Source organism: Microcebus murinus, chromosome 29 (assembly GCF_040939455.1).
Source record: "Microcebus murinus isolate Inina chromosome 29, M.murinus_Inina_mat1.0, whole genome shotgun sequence".
Classification (NCBI taxonomy): Eukaryota; Metazoa; Chordata; class Mammalia; order Primates; family Cheirogaleidae; genus Microcebus; species Microcebus murinus.
Window position 1 is genome coordinate 4,082,318 of NC_134132.1, and position 23,470 is coordinate 4,105,787.

General features: G+C 39.5%; 1 protein-coding gene across 5 annotated transcripts in view; it reads right to left on the bottom strand.

Annotated features, from left to right (window-relative positions):
* RAP1GDS1 (Rap1 GTPase-GDP dissociation stimulator 1) overlaps window positions 1-22,865 on the bottom strand; it is a 132,361-nt gene extending 109,496 nt beyond the window's left edge. For all 5 annotated transcript variants that reach the window (XM_012763622.3, XM_012763619.3, XM_012763621.3 and 2 more), the window contains exon 1: window positions 22,677-22,865. In XM_012763622.3, coding sequence (XP_012619076.1) covers window positions 22,677-22,680 — 4 coding nt within the window. In that variant the 5' untranslated portion in view covers window positions 22,681-22,865. The remainder of the gene's footprint in view (window positions 1-22,676) is intronic.
* Window positions 22,866-23,470: the final 605 nt, after the last annotated feature.

The window sequence follows — 23,470 nt, forward strand, 5'->3', positions numbered from 1 at the left end:
TTATTACCTCCCACCATTTTGGTTTTTTAGAGACAGGGTCTTGCTCTATCACCCAGACTAGAGTGAAGTGGCATGATCACAGCTCCCTGCAACTGCCAACTCCCACCCAGGCTCAAACAATCCCCCTGGTTGAACCTTTGGACGGAGGCATGTGCCACCACATCTGGTTAATTTTTAGATTTTTTGTAGGGGTAGGGTCTTATTATATTGCCCAGGCTGGTCTCAAACTCCTGGCCTCAAGCAATCCTTCCACCTTGACCTCCTAAAGTTCTAGGTTTACAGGTATGAGCCACTGTGCACAGCCTCTTTTTATTGCTAGAACAAGTACACAACGACTGTTTCTGAGTTTTATTGAACTTGGCCTTTTTCTACTCATTCAGACTAGAAACCTCAGAAACATGTTCTTCCCAGATCATATCACTATTCTTAAAAAATCTTTAGTAGTTTAATATTGCCTAAAATCCAGAATACTGTACATGAAAACTGAGAGCCTCAACATTATGTCCTCATTTCCCATTACTTTCTCACACGCATCATGTGTGTCAGTCCCACTAGATTACTGTGTTTTTCTCAGGCGCACTTCCATTTTTACAATTGTGCGAATTCATTTCTTCCTCTCTAAAATGCCTTTCTATGGATTTTCCATGTATAGATTGGCTACTTATATGGCAAAGTCAACAAATACACCATTTCTTAGGTGAAATCTTCTATTCCTGCAGTCAGATCACCCCTTCCTTTTTCAGGCGTCCATATTTTGTTTATACCTCAATTATGGCACTGATTTCACTATTTTCTATATCACTACTTACATTAAGCCAGGTTTCACCATAACCAAACAACTCAAAAACAGAGAAGATAGCATATTTTGGAGATTAACAGTGCAGTCTCTGGAGTCAATCCATTTGGGTTTAAATCCTAGCTCTGCCTTCACCTGTATTATCTTAGGCAAGCTGCTGCTGCTTTTTTTTCTTTGCTTTCTCATACATAGAATGCAGATGACAATACTACCTAACCCATCAGGTTGTGGTCCTAGCTCAGAGTAAGCAATCACTCAATGTTTGACTGTTGATATAACATTATTAACTGTCACTGTTATATTACTATAACCATCATGTTGTCTTATACACAGTAGGCATCAATAAATTACTGAATTGAATCAAATAAAACTTGTGCATCCAGTTGTGACCCATAAACACGAGAATTGTCTATTTCCAATTTTCTTTCTTCATTGTTATTTAATTCCTTTAAACACACACATAAAGTGTAATTAAAATGTATAAATGGGATAATATCTTTCCCTTTTTTGCTTGGTCTTCTTCCCTTCATCTTCATCAACCTCTCCACTCACATGTCAATGAACTAAGATTTTTTTAAGCTTTCCTGTCTTTTCCCTCACATAATCACGTATAGATATGCAGAAAGTTTTGGGGAGCTTTGTTAACTAAAATGGGATCTTATACATACTTTTCTGAATCTCGATTTTCTCACTCAATAACTCTTGTAAATTACTCCAAGTCGATCTGTATAGCTCTAACTCATTCTTTTAAATAGCTGTGATGGGCTCCATGATACAGATATAGCACAATGTAGTCAGCCATTTCTGTATGCATAGGTTTCACTTTTATTGTTTCATTTTGGTCACTGGTAACAAGAGTGCAATACACATCTTTGTAAGTGCACATAGGCTTTTAGTTTTATGTGATAATAGTATGAAGGGTTTAAAGTAATATGCAATTGTTATTTTAATTTTCATTTCTTTAACCAATATAAATGTCAGCATTTTTTCATGTTTGTCAGCCACCTGGATTTGCTTTCGTACAGTGTTCAGTCACATCCCTTATCTAGTTTTCAAATAGGTTTATCTGTCTTGTTTTTATTATATAGTATAGACATTAACCTTTTGTCTATCTCTATATAATCTTTTCCCCCTAAAATCTATCATTAATCTACTGGCTGTGTTATGTATTTGCACCCTAATCTTCTTTTATAGCATCTGGATTCTCAGCCATGATTAAGTTAAGTCTCTTTGGCTCCCAGAAAATGGCCCAATTGTCTTGTAATATTATGATTCTTTGAGTTTCTACTTAACTATTTCATTCACTGGAATTCCATTTATATATAGACTAAGATTGGGGTTTACTTTTATTTTCCTGTCAGGAATAGAAACATTTCTAACATTTGAAGAGACAATTAAGACGTAAAAACTGTTCAATTAAATGAGAACTCCAAATTAAATTTTATAACTTTTGTACACCTGAATTCTATCTTAATTCATTAATATATGACTTTAACATGTAGTCATACTTATTTATACACATGGATTTTGCTCCTAGTATGGTTCTCCAGGTTGCAAAGACATTGTATTAATAATTCTGTGCCCTTTCACTAGTTATCCACATGTCTACACACTGAATACACCTCTTTCATTCCACAAGTTGATTATAATTAGACATCTCATATCACTTCCCTCCCTCTCTTCAGACAAAAAGAGAAACTTAAGATTCTATAAAATCTAAGAGCTCAGATGAATTTAATCAACCTGCCCTATGTGTCATGCAGTTTGAACACTATACCAAGTAGTTGAATTCTAAAACTTAACTTCATAAGTTTATAAATCTATGAAACTAAGAAATTATTTTTGCAGAATTTTATACAGTTCTAAATTTTCTATATTTTTCATTTTGCTAGTAGTTTTATAGTCCCAGACACATAAAACTCTGCTAGTATAGTTCTACTGTTAAATGGGAAATTCTTCTAGGACACTCACACTACTTCTCACTATAGCGAAAATGTAATAAATCCTGACAACCTACATTACTTTTTTAGTTACTTGCATCTTTTACTATGCATTATGGCATAAATAACTATGATTAAGAAACATTTTTAATAAGATGGGCTACACTAAAAATAATGACTTCATTTCACTGTAAGTTTTTTCCTCTATTTCATAAATCTGATACAAACTTTTACAGCAGTCATTTTTTATTTATTCTTAAATGGAGTTAAAAGTCTATTTTAGTATGAACTAGAAACACTATAGTCTTGTCATGTTTGATTAGAGGGTCAAGAATCTGATAGATGATCTTCACAACTATAATATTAAACCATAATGAATAAGAGCAAGATACAGTTTATAAAATTTTATTTCACACAATGCCAAAAGACCTTTTCACCAAGAGTTCAAGGATTATTTCACTGTTTTATAGCTATCAAATATAGTTTTAGCATATAACATGACACAAATTGCTAAAAAGTTAACACACTGTCCTTTCTAAAAATTACATAGTGATTCACACTGACATTTAGGCTTGATTAATTCTTTGTCTCAGAATTGACCAAGAAAAGTATTAGGGTGATTTCTTCTCAACGGTCTCCTAAATGGGAAGATTTAAGATACTCATGTCAAATAGTGGTCAACACCCAGGATGTTATGAATATAAGCCAACTTAAAGAATCAATGTAGATAAATCAACAAAGCTTGATGAAATCTGTCAAACAATCTAAAAAAAAAAACCCAAGTAGTATACTGGGACGATGTTAGTGAAAATTGTAATCTGTCAATTAAAAATAGCTCTGTGTTTAAGAATTGTTGAAATAATCTCTATTCACAAGAGTAGCTCTAAAAGATGCTGGAAAGCATAAACTATACATAGTACTTTTAAACTTCACTTCTGTATAGGTAAGCTAACTACATTTATAAGAAAGGAGAAACTTTCTAAACACAAAAATAAAAATAACTACTTGAAACATATTTGCCCAGATCCAGCTCCTTATGCCTACAGTGTGCCTGCAAGTCAACCTAACACCTCACCTTTATCAGTACTGTTATAACCAGGATTCCTCCAGAACAGTGACTTAATGGTTTACTCTTTTATCCTGTGATCCTAATTTCTGAGGACCCCCCCCCTTTTTTTTTAATCTCTTAGCTCACATTCTCTATTTAGCTCCTCAGATTAGTACACTGATCTTGGCCTTACTACCTTAGTTGTAAACTTCTACTCCTCCGGGATACTACTCAAGTGCCTGCCTACAATGCTTTGGCTCCTGGCACTTAGGTTCAAGGGTAAAAGATATCCTGCCTGCAAGTTCTGCCCTAGACTCTAGGATATGCCTGACAGCAGAGGAAGACCAGGCAAGGGACAAATGATATAATTTCAATAAGAGGAAATTTTGCCTGAAAGCGTATGGGAATTTTAACAGGCTATATAAATTGGATAAAGAGAAGTGCTTGAGGTTATCTACTTAGATTTCCAGTCTTAAGCAAGATTCTTTACCAGACCATATTCAAAGTTGTAACTAATCAAGTATAATGGTGATTATACTTGAAGTAAAGACCCTGTTCTATAATGAAGTAAAGAAGTAAAGACTCTGTTCTATAATGATTTGTAATAAGAGAGCACTAGATTACAGACTGACAAGAACTACATAAATCGGGCTTTCTTTAGCTGAAGAAATATACAGATAAGTATTTCATTAAGATGGGTGCAAAGCAGAGTCTTAGTAACCTAATAACATGGAAGAGACAACATACACTGAAATTTACAAATTTTTAGATAATACCAACTTTCCTGGGTAATGAAATGCCAACCAGAGAAAAATGATATATGCCCAAGAGGTCATAAATGTGACAGATGAATTTAACATAGGCATATATTAAACAATACAATAAGAATTTTAAATAATTTAAAGAATTTTCTAATAAAAAATAATACTTGGCTGAACTATCATTTTTGAACACACAGAGGAAATATTATCCCAGGATACTGCTACAGAAAGCAAAAAGAACTTTTAGGATCAAGATAAAAAACAAGACAATTTAGATATAAATTAAATAAATAAAATAGAAAGAATGACAATATACTTAAAGCTATGATGCATAATAAATTTAAAAATAAATAAAACTCAAGCAATAAATTGTGTCAGTTACCTTATATGTGTGTGTCCCAGCTCCAAATTCACCTGTATTGCCTGATCTGCAAAAAATGAACCTGGACCCTTTAAATATTTTGCCTTTGCCAGATGTGACTACGAACTTTGTCTACAGAAGCCAGTGGATAGGAAGGAGCTCTCCTTCCTTCTCAGCCTACATGATTTCCTCCAGTGCCAAATGCCGGCAAGTCACAGTTTTCACCATGTATTTTCTCCCCCTTTCAACTCAGACAGCAGTGCTGTGTAGGACAGTCCCCAGACGGCTCATGTCTGTACTCCAGCTCAGGTCACCATCTCCTTAGCCCTGGAAGCACACGTGGGGGCCCTGTGGGCAGGCCACCCAGAGCCACTCTGGCCTAAACGGCACACAGGAGTGTGTGGGATTCCTGCAGAAGGCGGCCTGTATTGGCTGGTTGGTGCCAACTTCCTCTGCGCATCTCACTCTCTCCGTGTGCTCACCCGTCAACTTCAGCTTGCTTGTCCTCTAAAGAGTTGTTCCTGCAGGCCAGGCGACTGTGGACCATCAACTCGGGCCTAGCTAACTCAGTGAACTTCTATACCACCCAGAGAGTTGAAACCACATCTTCTAATGAGAACCCACCTTTCCAAGGAAGTTAAGTTTCTCCTTCCTTGTAAATACTTCCTCAGGCCTAGATTACCCTTTAGAGTTTGCTGTCCACCTTTTATAGTCACTCTCCTACTACTGCATAATAATTTTACATTAAATGGCCCCTGTTTAAATTGCTGTGTTGAAATACAATTCCCCCCATTTTCTTGGCATTCCTGCAAAGGAAACTGATAAACTATAATAAAGATAATTCTCCTTCCCTGAAGACATTCAGGATTATTAAAACAAACAAACAAAAAATTCCCCTCTTCTCCCTAGAGATTTGCTTTTAACTTACTTTTGAGGTAATAAAAAACCTAGAGATGCCTTCCTCCTTTTCAGGAAGGATTTGTTTAATTCCAAAATAAAGATAAGGAGTGTGTATTTCTGGGATGGGCAGATGTGCCAGCAACCCTACAAGCTTCCAGCGTCATAATTTTAGGGCTCCTTGCCTGTGCTGAAACCCTGCTACATGTGCAGCATGACACCAAGTTCTCACTGTCAACCTGCTGAGATTTGGGCTTAGGTGACTGACACTAAAACGCTCTGTGAATAATAAACTGTTCCCTGATCGACAGACCTCATGTCTGTTGCATAAACTTAACATTGTGTGGTTTGTCTTCTGATTGGGCCTAGACTGATACAGATATATGAACAGCCTTCTTAGAAAAATGAGGAGTTACATGAGGAAAGACTACTAGCTCTTTTCAGTGAACAATATCATAAGCTGTAAGATCATGAATATTATGTATAAGGTTAAGAAGGTAATCTTAAACTTCTACCCATCCAACAGTATGAATTAAGTGCCAAGAACCACCGAATACTGCACTAGGTGCTACATAGTATTAATGTGTAAAGATGAATGCAACACAGCTCTGTCCTCCAGTTTTTCACAATATGTTGTGATACAAATATTTTTTAATTTTAATTTTATTCTGCTATAATAACTTAATATTCACAACATGGCTTGGTTAAAATAGTACAATAAATAGCATTATGTTCTTTGGTTTTATCTCTGAATATAAGACAAAGTATCCCCTAAATGATTGTATTTTCAGCTTTGGAAATGAAAATTAAAAATTATATGGATATAACTTTATGTAGTATTTACAAACTAATTTGGGAAATAGGTGCCTTGTGAAATAAGTGCTATTATTATCATCTGTATTTTAATAGATGAGAAAGTTGAATTCAGAAGTTGAAAAAGTTGCCCTGAAAAAGTGCCAAGGTTGGAATAAATCCAGACATGCCTGTCTTCCAAGTACAGGCACTTTTCACTGTACAGGTAGTCAGCACTCTGCACAGTTACATGAAACTCACTGATCTCATGCAGATCAGAACTGTGCAAAGCAAGTACTGTATCTTGCATTATAGAGATGTAAAATCTTCAAGAATAAATTTATAATTCAATCATGTTATCTAGCTGTAGTAGGTGACAACTGTCTATGTCTCTGAATACATGACTAAAAATATCACAATGAAATATACTAGGGAGCAGTGCCATGGTATCTCAAGGGTGGTACAATGCTGAATATATACTCTATCAGTAAATGTTTAATTGGATAAGTAAATGCTAAAAAAAAAAAGTTTCAAATCATCATAAAGAGCACTTGTATATGCTAGGGAAGCCGTACTAGGTGCTGAGTAAGTAAATATGATCTGTCCTCTTATTTAAAGCTTAGGGGTTAGTATTTTTTTTTTTTTTGAGAATCAAATGATGGCCTTATCTGTTTCCATTACTAATTTCTTTACTAAAATTCTTTCAAAAGCAAGAAATATGACTGCTTGAACTACTTACTTTGTCACTTTTTGTAGTACCTAATATGGTAGTCTTATGTTGCTGATTTGACTGACGGTGCTTTGTACAAACTATACAAAAGCCAGAAATGTGATACAACGGACAGTTATTCTTTCTTGGAGCTGACCACCACACCATCCTTCCCAGAAATGCATCTTTGCAACTAAAGAGAAAATACATCAATCAGTTCATGTAAATTTTTTCTCTGTTCTGATTTTATTTTGGGGACTAAATATATCTTATAATTTTAAAGACAAATTAATATTTACATTTCTGTGAAGCATAAATATATAAATGTAAATTTTGACATCTTATAATGATCAGTTCCATCTTTTGTATTGGAGTTACTGTAGGAATCCTCAAACAGGAATATTTTTCAGAAGTACAGAATATGGTTTTTAAAACCTGACAAATTTCAGCTGGGCACGGTGGCTCATGCCTGTAAACCTAGCACTTTGCAAGGCCAAGACAGAAGGCTCCTTTGAGCCCAGGAATTTGAGATCATCCTGGGCAATACTGAGACCCTGTCTCTACAAAATATAAAAAAATTAGCCAGGTATAGCAGCATGTACACGTAGTCCCAGATACTCAGGAGGCTGAGGCAGGACGATCACTGGAGGCCAACAGTTGGAGGCTGCAGTGAGCTATGATGATGCCCCTGCACTCTAGCCCAGGCAACAAAGTAAGACCCTGTCTCAAAAACCTGACAAATTTCTTATCAAAAATAGTCTTAGATAGTGTGGGTTTCTCACAGTTCTGAAAGCAATTTTTTGTAAAAGTACAATTCCCAGGGTTTTTTCCCTAAGAAAAACAAAACTCTCACCCCCACAAATTAACAGACTTTACTAGTTATCTGAAATTATTTTACATAATTTTAATAATTATTTTTATAGTTAAAAATAATTTAAAATTATATATGATTTTATAATTATTTTGCATATAATTATTTTAACTTTTATAAGAATTATTTTATGTTAGAAAATGCTAAGGTATAGGAAAATAATACTCCTTAGAAACAGTCTAGCAATACTATTGTACTTTGATGACTTTTTAAAATGCCATGCCATCACTTTCCCTAGAAAATGTATTTAATGCTCAAGGGCCAAAAATAAGAAGAGGAAAAAATAAAACAGATCTTGGTTTGGGTAAGTCCTTATTAGGTAACTGAGCGTGAAGGTTTCCATATTATAATTTGTATTAGTTCCCTATGAGGTGGGTTCCTTCCCTTCCATTTTCATTTGGAATCTATTCTTTGGTTCTTATTCAGTAATAATGATAGTATCTTAAGGGTATAAATGAAATGAGAATATAAAGAGCTTAGTAAAGGCTAGACACAGTTTATGGAAGAGCAGAGAACCTATCTTCTCTCTGATTTCTTATATCATTCTGATCAACTGAAAATTCAGTTGGAAGAAGCAACAGGGGACATCGAAAGTGAAGGAGCAGGTGACTGGGCGATTGATTCTGCAAGATGGAAAGGATCTGTAGGGAGGCAATCACACATGGTGAAGGTCAAGAGGATGGAGACCTGGGGTGCCACGCTTACCTACAGACACTGCAGACGAGCTGTGAGGGGGCTCCCTCTGCCACCACAGACCTCTGGACCATTCGGGGAAGGAGCTGCTCAGGGTCTATGCAGACACATTATACTGGAGAGCAGGCGCAGCAGAGATTTGGTGGCTGCCAATCCTGGGTTTCTGCAGCTGATGCCATGCTGAGTTCTCAGGTGCACAGCACCAGGTCTGTGCAGGACTCAGCTTTGCAGCAGTAGGCTTTACATCATCCCCACTGGGCCAGGTAGGAAGCGGGCAAAGCAGACACTGCCCCATGCCATGCCCTGTAACTGGGAGTCGAATTCCCCTCTCCACCCAGGGCGGGAACTGAGCAGAGGAGGTACTCAGGTGACACAGGCACCAACTGGGAAGCCTTGGGCCAATGCCTCAATAGGACATAGGTGGGAAGAGAACCCTGGCTGTCTGATGGCCCAGGCCTGGAACCGAACACTGCCAGTGTGATTTGGCCTCCAGAGTCCCTATGCCAGTGGAAGAACCCCCCACCAGCATGGCTCTGCTTCTGTGGTCCCCAGGTCCGGCTCTGAGGCTCTCACAGTGCCTGGGCCTGAAACCCTACTCCTGTAGCTCCAGAGTTCCCACTTGCCCGTGACATCACCACCGAGATTCCAGCTTGCGCCTGGACCCGAAGACCCCACCCCTGAGTCTCCAACACTGCCTCTGGGCCAGCGGAACCACCCTGAGGTGCAATGCTCTCCCAGACACCCCCAGCTGTGAGCTGCCATTAAACCTGGAGCTGGTTTGAGCAAATGACCACAGCCCGGACACCCATGACCACTACCTTGATAGCCTCACCCAGCTGCCACTGTCACCTCTGCAGGCAGACCCTGGACAGAGCAATCCCCCACAATACCAGGCTCCGTGGAGAAGGTCTCAACCAGCCCCCGACTTGAATTTCCAACAACAATCTAGGGAACAACCCACCACCACAAACAAAGAACACCCAGTGCTGGCTTGAACAGTAGCAATCACAGGGGAATGGGACAAAACAGAATAGGTGCAGTACAGGTTCTCGGTGCTCCTTACTCCTTCCCTGCCAGATCAACATTCCAGAGCAGGATAAAAAGCACCATCTAGGGACCTCCCCTTCTTCTAACTAAGCAAGAGAGTTCCCAGCAAAGGAGAACAGGTGCCTTGCAAACCTATTAGCCCTGATCTGAGAGAAGAGGATTCGGATGAGAAGAAACCAGCAAAAGAACGCTGTCAACATAAAAACAAAACAGTTCCACACCCCCAAGGGATCACAATGGAGCTACAGAAGTGGGCTCTAGACTAAAATAAACTGTCAAAATGACAAAAATGGAATTCAGAATATGGACGGAAAATGAAATGAATGGAATTGAAGAGAAAGTTGAAAACCAACAAAGAGAAGCCAAAATATATTTTAGGAAATCAATAAAAAAAAAAAGAAAAAGTTGCTGAAGAGCTAGACAACATAAGATAGGATATAACAGAACTTAAAGAAATGAAAGAGTCATTTAGGGAATTTCAAAACACAGCAGAAAGCTTCAAAAACAGACTAAACCAAGGAGAAGAAAAGAATCTCAAAGCTTGAAAACAAGGCTCTTGAGCTAAGCCAGTGTATTAAAAGAAGCAGAAAAGGGAATGCAAAAGACTGAGCAATCACTTAGGGAAATCCGGGACTGTGCAAAGTGAACTAATATGCAAATTATCAGTATCCCTGAGGGAGAAGAAGACAGAGCAAGAAGCATGGAAAATCTATTTGAGGGAATTATTGAGAAAAATCTCCCTGGTATCACCAGAGATTCTGACATCCAGATACAAGATGGCCATCAAACACGGGGAAGATTCATAGCAAACAGGACATCTCCAAGACACACAGTAATTAAACTGGTCAAAGTCAAAATGAAGGAGAAAATTCTACATGCAGTAAAACAAAAGCAACAGCTAGCCTACAATGGAAAACCCATCAGGCTAACTGCAGACTTCTCAGTGGAGACCTTACAAACCAGAAGAGATTGGGGCCCCATCTGTAGCCTTCTTAAACACAACAAATGCCAGCCTAGAATTCTGTACCCTGCAAAACTAAGTTTCATAAAGGAAGGAGAAATAAAGACTTTTCCAGGCAAGCAACCACTGAGGAAATTTGTGACAACCAGACCTGCCCTGCAGAAAATATTCAGAACTGCATTATACATAGAACCTATGTAAAATCCCCCAAAAGCCAAAGCTCCAGAGCTTGTATAAAACAGCAGCACAAGAGGAAAAACAAAGCAATAAGGTACTACCCAAAATGATGCCCTTATAAAAGAGATCTCAGAGAGCTTTCTCAATCCTTCCACCATATGAGGTTATAGGGAGAAGACAGCTTATAAACCAGGAAGCAGGTCCTCACCAGACACCAAAACTGCCAGCACTTGATCTTGGACTTCTCAGCCTCTAGGACTGTGAGAAATAAATTTCTGTTGTTTATAAAGCCTAGTCTATGCCGGTATCCTGTTATAGCAGCTTGAACGCACCAAGAAAGTTCTCTAGCAGCTTGTAAAAACTGGTTAAAAGGAAGGACTCCAGGAGAAAGAAATCTGCTAAAAGAGTAGTGAAGTAGTCTCAAGAAGAGATGATAAAGGCCTGAACTTAACGTTTTAGAGTAAAGAGAAGACTAATTCAAGGAGGTAAAATTGTTAAAACTAGGGGAATCTAATGGATGTTCAAAGCAGAATTACTCCAGATTTTAGGAATGGTTGCCTGGATGGATGGTGACACCATTCACTTGAATAGGGAATTCACAGGCAGAAAAAGTGTTGGGGAAAGGTACAGTAGCGTAGCACTACTCTAAAGTAAGAGTTGGCAAACTACAGCTTACAGCCTGTTCTTGCACAGCCCAGAGGAAAGAATGGCTTATTACATTTATAAATGGTTGAATAAAATGAAAAGAACTTATTTCATGACATGCAAATTATGTTAAATTCAAATTTCAGTGTCTATAAATAAAGATTTATTGGAACACAACTCATTCCTTTGTGTACTGTCTATAGGTGTGTTCACATTACAATGGCAGAGTTGAGCAATTCTGACAAAAACATCACTCTGCATTGGTGCTTGATGCAGTACAAATCGCAGTGACACAATTATGACTCGCTAGTGTTTGAAATACCATGTGTATTGTCATACCACATTTTAACCATTACATCAAAACAAGTATACTTCAAATGTCATACTTTTAAGACATTTAAAGTTGTAAGTGAATTATTTTATTATTGTGTTAGATAGCAAACCGTTGTATCAATAACACTGTTATTGTTTTTTTCTAGCTATGTCAGAAAAATACAATATACATTGATATTCCCAGACTAAGCATTCATCACATTCCCAACCCCTAGGAAAGCAGAGTAAGCAGGAAATATAAAACAAAGTATCTCATTCACAACAGATCAATCTCTCTCTCTCTCTCTCTCTCTCATACACACACACACACACACACACACACACACACACACACACACACAGAAGCTGCAAACAAAATAAGTTTCTGAATAGCTCGTTTCCAAGCAAGGAAATCGGGTTACCCATGGTGAGTTAATTAAATTATATCTGACTACAGTAACCAGATAAATATTTCCAGAGCAAATACACTTGTTTAAGAATAGCCTTTCAGTGAAATAACTACTAGAGGTAAAGATTCTGGTAGCAATATCAACATTCAACTAAAAAACAAGGCAAAAGATTTTGAGGGGTTTTCCTTGGCTCGTGATGAGTTAACAGATATTAGGGACACTGCTTAACTGTTTTCTCAAGCTATTCCATGCTTGAAATCACTTAAGAGTCAACCTCTATGAAGAATCCGCATAGAATAATAGACAAAAATAGTTTCACATTTGAGAAAACATTAATTCAGTATAACCTGAAGTGGAATCTGCTAAGATGTATTACAACTAATGGTGGCAAAAATATATGAGGAACAGAAATAAGATTAGTTGAACAATTTACAAAGTTGAAAGCATAAGGTGTTTATAGCTTACAGGTCTTCATTCTATTACTCATCAATACGTTTTTTATGAGGAAAAATAATTTTTTTTTGAGACAGAGTCTCACTCTGCTGCCTGGGCTAGAATGCCATGGCATCAGCCTAGCTCACAGCAACCTCAAATTCCTGGGCTCAAGCGATCCTCCTGCCTCAGCCTCCTGAGTAGCTGGGACTACAGGCATGTGCCACCATGCTGGCTAAGTTTTTTTCTATATATTTTTAGCTGGCCAATTAATTTCTTTCTATTTTTAGTAGAGACGGGGTCTCGCTCAGGCTGGTTTTGAACTCCTGACCTCAAGCGATCCGCCTGCCTTTGCCTCCCAGAGTGCTAGTATTACAGGCATGAGCCACGACATCCAGCCAAGAAAAATTTTTAATCTATCATGTGTCATTGAATCAGTAGTGTAACCAGTGAATTTCATTTGTTCTCACAAACTTAACCATCATCAGTTCTGTGCATCTAGATCAGAAATAAAAACAAAGTATTCTGACTTGCCTTATTACACAGAAGTGTAACAGCTTAACAATTGTAAAGTTTCATTGTGATTTTTTTGAGTTCAAGGGCACAAGTGAAATTTTCTGAACAAAAAGAAATTCCTTCAACCACTATTATGGCTTTAGAAAGTAGGTTTTACTGCAGATTTTATAATGTTTCCTCATGAATCTGACCTTAAGGCAAAATAGCACTTATGAGAAACTTACACTACTGTAAAGTTATTTTGACAACACTGTTCCAATCATAAGTAACAATCTGCTTTACAAACTTCCTGCTGTCAAAAGTTAAAATAAGAACTCCATGCATACACAAATTTGCAAAAGATATATTTTGAAAACTCAAACTATAGTTCCAGCAGTGCTTTTCAGACCTCATTGCAAGTGTAAAGAAAATTTCTATATTTCAAAATCCATTTAACTATTTAATTGAGGAGCTCTCACCTAACCTTCAACTGGAAATGGTCAATCTGCAATGTAATAGCATGCCAAATGTCAACTATTAACAGAAGGAACTTTTTTTTTTTTAGATAGGGTCCATGTTATGGTGCCCAGGGTGGTCTCGAACTCCTGGCTCAAGCGATTCTTCTGCCTCAGTCTCCTAAAGTGCTGTGATTAAAGGCATGTACAGGCATGAGCCATCATGCCTGGCCAAGAATCTAAAAGCAGTCTATAAATGCCTTTTTGCAATGAATATGCTCATTAAGATCACATGCAATTGACGATACCTATCTGTATAAAAAAAAAAGCTTTAAAGATGAAATTCACAAAATGGCATTACAGATCTGCATTAACAAATGAACATCTGCAATCAATTCTGAAAGGATAACTCTGAATCTCAATTAAGTGAAATTTTATCTTCCCAAAAGAACTTCAATCTTTTCATTATGTACTATAATAATTTGTGTTCAGTTAATGCTATCATATTTTGAATTCAGTAAAAAAAAAATTGTGGATATGTGTTTTTTCTTATCTATTTTCTCTTCTTTATGTGTAATAGGCTTCATTTTGCCTTTTGGCCTGCAGAGCCTAAAATACTTACATCTGGCCCATCATGGAAAAAGTTGGTCAATCTCTGCTTGGTAATGATGTTATTCTCAATACAGCATCATCTGGGAATATCTTGACAATGCAAATCCTCAGCCTACTCCACACCTATTAAATCAGAATTTCTGAAGGTGGGCGCACTAATTTTTTTAAACAAGTTCTCTAGTTGATTCTTACGCAAGCTGAAGTTTGAGAACCACTACTCTAAATCAGGATTTTAGAGTATTAGTTGTCTCCCTGGATAACTAATTTAATTGTTTGAATCAGTAAAATGGGTATAGTGCACTCACGTCATAGAACTGCTGGAAAGATTAAAATTAAATTTTAAAAACTATGTAAAGTGTAGCATGATAACTGACATCAATAATTCATAATAAATGGTAATTATTAACTCAGTGGTGTACTGGAGACCCCTATCCTGGCCCATGAGATATGATTACTAAATTTTCAGAAATTTCATGAGGCAGTTATTAAAACAGCTGTTACTGAAATTAAATTACATAAATTTAAAATTAAATGAGTCATATTAAAACAGAGGTATTAATACTCAAAACCATCACTACTTAATCACTACATTTTACTATTATCCGTGCTCAAGAGGTTATTATGTGTGATATACTATATAATGACATGCTGCATATTATCTCTTCCCAACTCTGCATTTGGTGACACCATTTTAGTAACCTGAAACTGGCCATGGTAGGAGTATTTATACCACATGAAATTGACAACCACCACAAATCAGGGCTATTTTGGAGAAGGACTTTTGTTAAACATTACCAGCACCCCCTCATTATGATTATTAAAAATTATAAAATGAGTTCCATTTTGAAATCAATGAGTTTGAATTAACTATGCAGGTAGAGATATCTAATAATTTGCTCGATACAAAGACATAGCCCAGATACGTACATTTAGGTACCAACAACTACCGAAAAATCATTCTGTGAAAAAAATCATTTTATGAACAAAGAGTCAGAAAGACTTTGGAATTTACAAGTACAGTTGATCCTTGAACAATGCAGGGGTTAGGAACACTGACCCCTTGCATAGTCGGAATCCACGTATAACTGTTACGTCCCAAAACTTAACTAATAGCCTACTGTTGACCAGAAGTCTTACTAATAACAGTCGATTAACACATATTTTATATATTAATATGCATCATTTACTGTATTCTTACAATAAAGCTAGAGAAAAGAAAATGTCATTAAGAAAGCCATAGGGAAGAGAAAATATATTTACTATTCATTAAGTGGAAATGGATCACCATAAAGGTCTTCATCTTTGTAATTCACACTGAACAGGATGAGGAAGAGGAGGGGTTGGTCTTGACATCTGGGGTAGCAGAGGTGGTGAAAGGGGAGGAAGGAGAGGCAGGCACACTCAGTGTAACTTTATTGAAAAAAAAATCCACACATAAGTGGACCCACACGGTTCAAACCCTGTGTTGTTCAAGGGTTGATGATACAGCCAACCTTGGCCAGCAAATCAATTTAACCCCTTCCATTTATCACCATTCCAGTCCTTGGTTTCAACCCCTGATATGCTTCTAGTAACAAAAGTTGAATAAAAAGAAACATTGAGAGAATTATATTACTCTGCAATTTGAATCCAGTACCCATATCTTAGCCAGCATGGGAAATGGTTTTTTAGACCATTTATTGAGACAAAGCTAACAAATTGGTTCAAACTTTGAAGCTGCTACCTCAAGTAGATATTACTATTTGAACACTAACAAAAAACAAGTTACACAGAGATGAATATGAGATGTCAACCAAACTGAGTATATTTCAAACTTTAACTTCAAAGAAACATAGAACTTTAGAACCTAAATACACTTTATAATTGCCATGGCTTGAATGCTTCTGTCCACTCCAAAACTCATGTTGAAACTTAATCCCCAATGCAACAGTATTGGGAGGTGGGGCCTAATGGGAGGTGTTTGGATCATTAGGGCTCTGTCCTGATCAATGGATTAACAATGCTGCTAAAAAGGTTTCAGGTAATGAGTTCTCTCTTCTCTTTGGAGGATGCAGAAACTAAGTACCATCCTGGAACTGGGGTCCCAAGGTTTGATCTTGGAGTTCATTGACTCCACACTGTAAGAGAATAAATTTCTGCTCTTTATAAATTATCCAGTCTCAGGTATTCTGTTATAGCAGTACAAAATGGATTAAGACAATAATCTAATCTGGTATCTTCATTTATTATTGTTCTTCTCTCCATAAGAAAGAGCTATTTACCAAGTTAAACACCTAGGAAAGTACAGGTTGAGTATCCCTTATCTGAAATGCATGGAACCAGAAGTGTCTCAGATTTTGTAATATATGCATTATACTTACTGGTTCCGTATCCCTAATCTGAAAACCCAAAATCTAAAATGCTGCAATGAGCATTTCCTTTGAGCATCATATCTGTGCTCAAAAGTTTCAGATTTGGGAGCATTTCAGACTTGGGATTAGAGACACCCAACCTGTATTTTAAATTAATTTTTTTTCCTTATCAGTTATCTGAACATTTGGCTATTTAAAATTACATGAGGCTGGGCCCAGTGGCTCATGCCTGTAATCCTAGCACTCTGGGAGGCCGAGGCGGGCGGATTGCTCGAGGTCAGGAGTTCGAAACCAGCCTGAGCAAGAGCAAGACCCCGTATCTACTATATATAGAAAGAAATTAACTGGCCAACTAATATATATATAGAAAAAATTAGCCGAGCATGGTGGTGCATGCCTGTAGTCCCAGCTACTTGGGAGGCTAAGGCAGAAGGATCGCTTGAGCCCAGGAGATTGAGGTTGCTGTGAGCTAGGCTGACGCCATGGCACTCACTCTAGCCTGGGCAACAAAGCGGTACTCTGTCAAAAAAAAAAATTACATGAGGTTCCCAGAGCAGTGGATCTTCCTTCTCCATTCCTCCTGATGTTCATGGCTGGATATTAAAAATTTAGGTAATTCTAATAGCTCTTGCTGGCATAACCAATAATTCCAGAATTACCCAACTTCAAATTCAAATGATCAGGAATCTCTGGAGAAAGCAACGACACCTTTCCTCAAAGTTCCCTAAAAATTCCAAGATTCCACTATGAAAACAAAAACTCTTTGGTTATCAAAGTGAATTAATGCTGTTGTGGCTATCCAAATGTAGTTAGTACTTGAGACTTCAAAACACGACTCTAACAAGATAAAATTTAGCCATTTTCCCATATAAAAAAAATTGGACATATACAAAAACCAGGTACAATGCCAACATAAGAAAAATCATTGAACTTGTCAATCTATCATCTATATACTTTTAAAATTACAAATCTAGTAATTATCAGCTATCAAAAATATTTTATCATCCTACCTTGACTTGAAAAGAGCAAGTAAAACTAATATTTATTTATCCATGAAAAACATTCTCTAAGTCTACTTAGAAATAAAACAAAAGGAAAGACCATCTATAAATTTGATACATATCTACAGAGAAAACTACAACTCCAGGAATTAAGAGTATAATTAGAAGCATACATATAAACTAGAGAAGTCCCAAATTCACAAAGTCTAACAGTATATTTTAAATGATAAAACCATTCATTAGTAAAAAGTATTTTCTTTATGCAGAATTCTGTGCAAAATTATAAAATTATAAATTCTAAACTCACTCTGCATGACAGATATTACAAAAATAAAAATTTTACTACACTAAGTCACAAAGACAAAAAAAAGGAACATAAAAGAAAAATGTGAGACACTATGGTGAAATTACACATTATTCTCAGGCAAGAAAACAACATGTGTCATTCCATGTAAAATGCAACATTTAAAAACTATTTTTAAAAATCTATGCTTTCTTACAGATTTTTAAACAGGGCAAGAAATACAGCATGACTGTACCTAGTGAACTGTTTCCACTTACTCATTAGTCACTGAGCTTTTACAGCTGACCTCTACATCGCCTATATCTTTTAAAGTTGCATTTTTGGAAAATATACTGGGTAATACCCTAACCAAACCACATCAAGTTAGAGCCTTTTCTCAGTGCTACTGCTCTGAAGCAACAGATGTCATCAACCATTCACTCATTACTGAAACCAACCATATACCATTTTTAGTCTTTTGTTACTACCTATTTCTGTCTTTTTCAGCATCAAATCATGCCACTTCTTCTCCCTAATTATGGGAGCATTCCTCACAATTCTTACCTTAGACAAATTTTCTTTTTCTTTGTTGACTCTCCTCCTCTGATCTAACTTCAAATACCATCTCAAGATATTTGTGGATAACTTCCAGTTAGTTCAAATCCTAACTCTCCTGAGAGTTAAAATAATTGTTTAACTACTTTTGACCTAGTTTCAGTCAACAAATTTTTATTGTACAGCTGCTATGTGCCATTCGTGTTAGACATTAGTGTTAGATACGTACTCAAATCCTAATATGACAAAGCCCCTGTCATCAAGGAGCAGAGACTAAATGACATACCAAAAAGGTCAAACTCAACTGGTCCAAAAATTCAGTATTTGTTTCCTCTTCCAATGGATTGAATATATAAGTAACAGGTCTCCACATTCTCATTATCATCCAGGCTAAAACCTGTGACTCCTTTCTCAGTTCCACAATCAGGTAACAAGTAAACCCTGTTCTTTATTTGCAATATTCTATTCCCATTGCCACAATCTAGTTCAGGCTATTAAATATTTTCACTCAAACTGAAACCACCACCTTCTTAGGTGTTCTCCAGTTTCTCATCGAATCCATCTTGTACTCAAATGACAGATTAATTTTCCTATAGATGTAATCCGTTGCTTAAATGCATGAAAATGTTTAGTGGCCCCTCAATAGATAAACCCAAGTTCAAACTCTTCTTCAGCTTGGCATTTATGGTCCTCCACTATCTGGTCATTAACCATTACCACTGTATTACTTTTTCATGTCTGTCACCAACTATTTCCTTACCTTTTGCTCTAGCCCAATATGGCTATTCAATCATATCCTGGATACTCCTCAAATGTTCCCTATCTTCATTTATGTCATTTCTTCCCTTCTCCCAACCCCTTTCTGATTAACAGGCTCATTTCTACCTTTCAGTTTAACCAACCTTTGGTTCATATAACACCATTCTCTAAAACCGTCTCTTCATCCTCTGAATCTGTAATATATGTGAAGGTCTTTTATATCACTTACACATTTATTTCTATTATAGTTATTTGTGAATGTGTTACGCCATTCCTATTAAGATTATAAGCAACTGAAACATTAAACATCTTATTCATCTTTGTCCTCCCACAGTGCATTGATATTGTTGACATTCAATAAATATTAAATATGTTAAATTTATAATAAAACATATATATAAAATAATAGCTATGGTCCATAGGTTATAAAGAAATTTTACTTTACTTTCCTTAAAGAAAATCACTGCCGGCCGGGCGCGGTGGCTCACGCCTGTAATCCTAGCACTCTGGGAGGCTGAGGCGGGCGGATTGCTCGAGGTCAGGAGTTCGAAACCAGCCTGAGCAAGAGTGAGACCCCATCTCTACTATAAATAGAAAGAAATTAATTGGCCAACTAATATATCTAAAAAATTAGCCGGGCATGGTGGCACATGCCTGTAGTCCCAGCTACTCGGGAGGCTGAGGCAGAAGGATTACTTGAGCCCAGGAGTTTGAGGTTGCTGTGAGCTAGGCTGACGCCACGGCACTCACTAAGCCTGGGCAACAAGTGAGACTCTGTCTCCAAAAAAAAAAAAAAAAAAAAAAAAAAAAGGAAATCACTGCCATGCGAATATCTTTTTTTAAAAAATCACCTTATTTCTTGAGAAGACACATTAAAAAGTGCTTTTTTTCCCCCTACAATTAACCAGTATACCACCTACTTTCTTATGTGTATATCAATTATTACAATAATTTCCTTGGCTCAGATATAAATCTGTTTTCCAAAGTTTCAATTTTACATTATTATATGTACCTACTGATCATACATGAAACCACCTTACTATTGAAAAGAGCAGTTTAGAAGGAACTGGGTTACTTCAGGTTGACTGAAAACCCACACTTCAGAGACAACCCAGCTTTTTCTAAGGGAAAAGAAGCCATAGTTACTATGGCACTGTACAATTATACTTATTTGTTCCCGCATATGCCACACCGCCATAATATCTACCAACCCAAATGTTTGTTCAGAGCCCATGTTTTCAGGGTCAAGCTGCAAATAATAAATAGGTGTTAAGTTCAATTAATTCACTAAAGATTTAATGAATGCCTACTATGTGAAGGGAAATAATAAAACAATTTTAATTCTCTAGAACTCATGATTAAATATACAACACACACGCACACATACACACAAACAACTCCATTATAAGGTAGATTATGTAAGTGCTAAAAAGCTTCTGTCAAGGTACAAACAGTGCTATGAGGAGAGATTAACCAAAGAGTACAGGAGAAGGTTTCAAAATGAGAGATGAGTTTCTATTGTCTCCCATTTTTTATTTTTTTATTATTTATTTTTCTTATGTTCTTCCCAGTATAGACCCCCCTTTTTAAATCAAGCCATAGCATGAAGGATTTAAGATTATTTTAAGTAGATAATTTCATTTATTTTACGTATTTTTATTCACTAGAATTGCAACAGAATTGGATTTCTTCCCCCGAGAAAGTACTAATTCAATACGTAAGTTAAAATCTTAGTTAAATGGGCTAAGTAAGTGCACCTGAAACATGGGGAAATGTATTTTCCAGGCCATACCTGTAGCCTATAATTAAGAAAATCTGTGTATTTTCAAAGGAAAGACATGGTATATCTAACAATCTAATATTTATTTAAAATTCTACTTCTAGAGAAAGAGTAGGCACACATAAATGGGCCACCCTATTTTTACAGGAATTCGTTCAGCTTATCAATAGTACTCACATTAAAAGGCTGAAGCAAATGAACAACTGAAAATAAAATTCAGGACCCTGGATCATATTTCATTCAAACCACCACCTCCTCCAACACCGGCCTCTTCACAAAGTGGTCTGAATCAGAGCTTGGAGCAAATGAAAAAAATCATTTGCTTTTCCAGGAAGCTTCATCAACACCATTTCTCGATTTAGATACTTCCTTGAAGATTCTGAGTTGCCATGACCTAACTCTAGAAGTGTTGGGCGCTGCACTGACAGATGAAAGGACCACCCTCATCTCAAGCTTAAGATAACTCGCACAGAAGGGGTGGGAAAAGTCCAAGTTGACAGATGCCAACGGAGCAAATTTTAAAAAAAGAGGAAATTATGATAGACAGGAGTGGAAGCAAACCGGGGAGCATGCAGAAGTAGTGTATTCCAAGTTGCTACTATTAAAAGAAACTTTCGGGTTTTAATTACATTAACAGCATTCATCTGACGTTTTTGTGATTACCAAATGTAACAGCGAAGCAAGATAGAAAGATTTAGATTAAATTATATATAGTTTGATAAAACATATTTGCTTTTAAATCTGTTATTCAGACCAATCTCTCCAGATTAACTACAAATACAAAGGGACCAGAATCAGACAGTGCAGACGGAGGCAGGGAAGCTGGGAGGGAACAACCGGCATCAAGTTCGGCAACACCCGCTGCCGGGCGCAGCTTCCTGCTCGGGCAGGCAGGCGGAGGGCCGGGCAGACGGGCTGAGCGCGGGGACATCGCCCGTGCTGTCGCCAGCCCCGGCTCGCAGCTCGCGGCTCCGCCCGGCCTCACGCTCCTCGTGGCCTCCGGCAAGTCATCTTTCCGCCCTGAGGCCGTCCGCTCCCCCGCGGACAGCCATCTCCGCGCCGGCCGTAAGGTCGCCCTCACAAACTACCTGCCCGCACTTGCCGCCCGGGGGGCGGGCGCGGGCGAGCGGAGGTCGCGCGGGCTGAGGGGAGGTCGCGCGGGCTGAGGGGAGGTCGCCCGGGCTGAGGGGAGGTCGCGCCGACGGGGAAGAAGTTGGACCCGGCGGTCTCCCGCGGGGGAAGGAGGCGCGGCCTCCCGAGCGCGGCGGCCGGAGCGGAGGACGCGAGCCGGCGAGGCGGGCGCGGTGGAGGAGGGGACGGCGGCGCCGTGGCCCCGCGGCCGACCCCGCCCGCGCCGGCCCTCCCGCCGCACCTGGCGCGCCCCCGCGCGCCGCCGGCCCCGGAGGCAGAGCCGCCGCCTCGCTCCGCGGACCGGGGAAACCCGGCAACTTTGCGCGAGAAACGCTGCCCACCCGGCAGCACGCCGGGGAAGAGGAAAATGTCAGGCGATGACGGCGAGGAAGGATGACTTACCCATGGTCCTCCCGGGGTGCGGAGCCGGCGGGGCGAGGCGAAGGTCTCCGGCGCGGGCGGCGCGGCTCTGTGTCCTCCCTCTACCTCCGTCTCTCCCGCAGCCAGGGAGGGACCCGCGGGGGGCGGCCGCCGGGGAGGAGCAGCTAGAGCTGCTGCAGGCGGCGCGGCCGCGGCGGGGACGAGCGGCGGGGCGGGGCGGGGCGGGGCGGGGCGGGCGCAGCCTGCGGCGGGCGCGGCTCCGAGCGGGCGGGCGGGCGGCGGAGGCGCCGAGCCCGCCTGAGGAGCGCCGGCCCCGACGCGCGGCCCGGGTGCCCCGCCCTCCCCGCCGCGCATGCCCAGTGCGGTCTGTGCTCGCGTGTGCGGCTGAGCGTGCGGGTGGGCGTGTGTTTGCGGACGGGCTGCAGCTGCCGCGGAGCAGCCTGATGGCGGCCGTCTGAGGGGCGGATGCGGGCCCGGAGAGGGTCAGGGGTGGGCACGCCGAACTCAACCTGCTACCGTGGGACTCTCCCCGGGCTCGTCGCCCCGCCCGTCCCCGCCGACTCACTCCCGGAACGCGGGCCCGCGTTCCTGACAGGACGCCGGCTGCACAGGCGGGAATTGGCCGGAGGAGACGCCGGGCCGCCTCGGAGCCCGGAGGGCGCTGGGAAGCGAGCGGACTCCCGCGCCGACGCTGGGGAGGGCGCGCGGGCCGTCAGTCCGGCGCCTCCGGGGCCACCTGAGGACGCGTGCTGGGCGCGGCCGGGCGGCTGCCGGGAGGGCGCTCGCAGCGGCGCGGCTCGGGGCGGCCGGTCTAG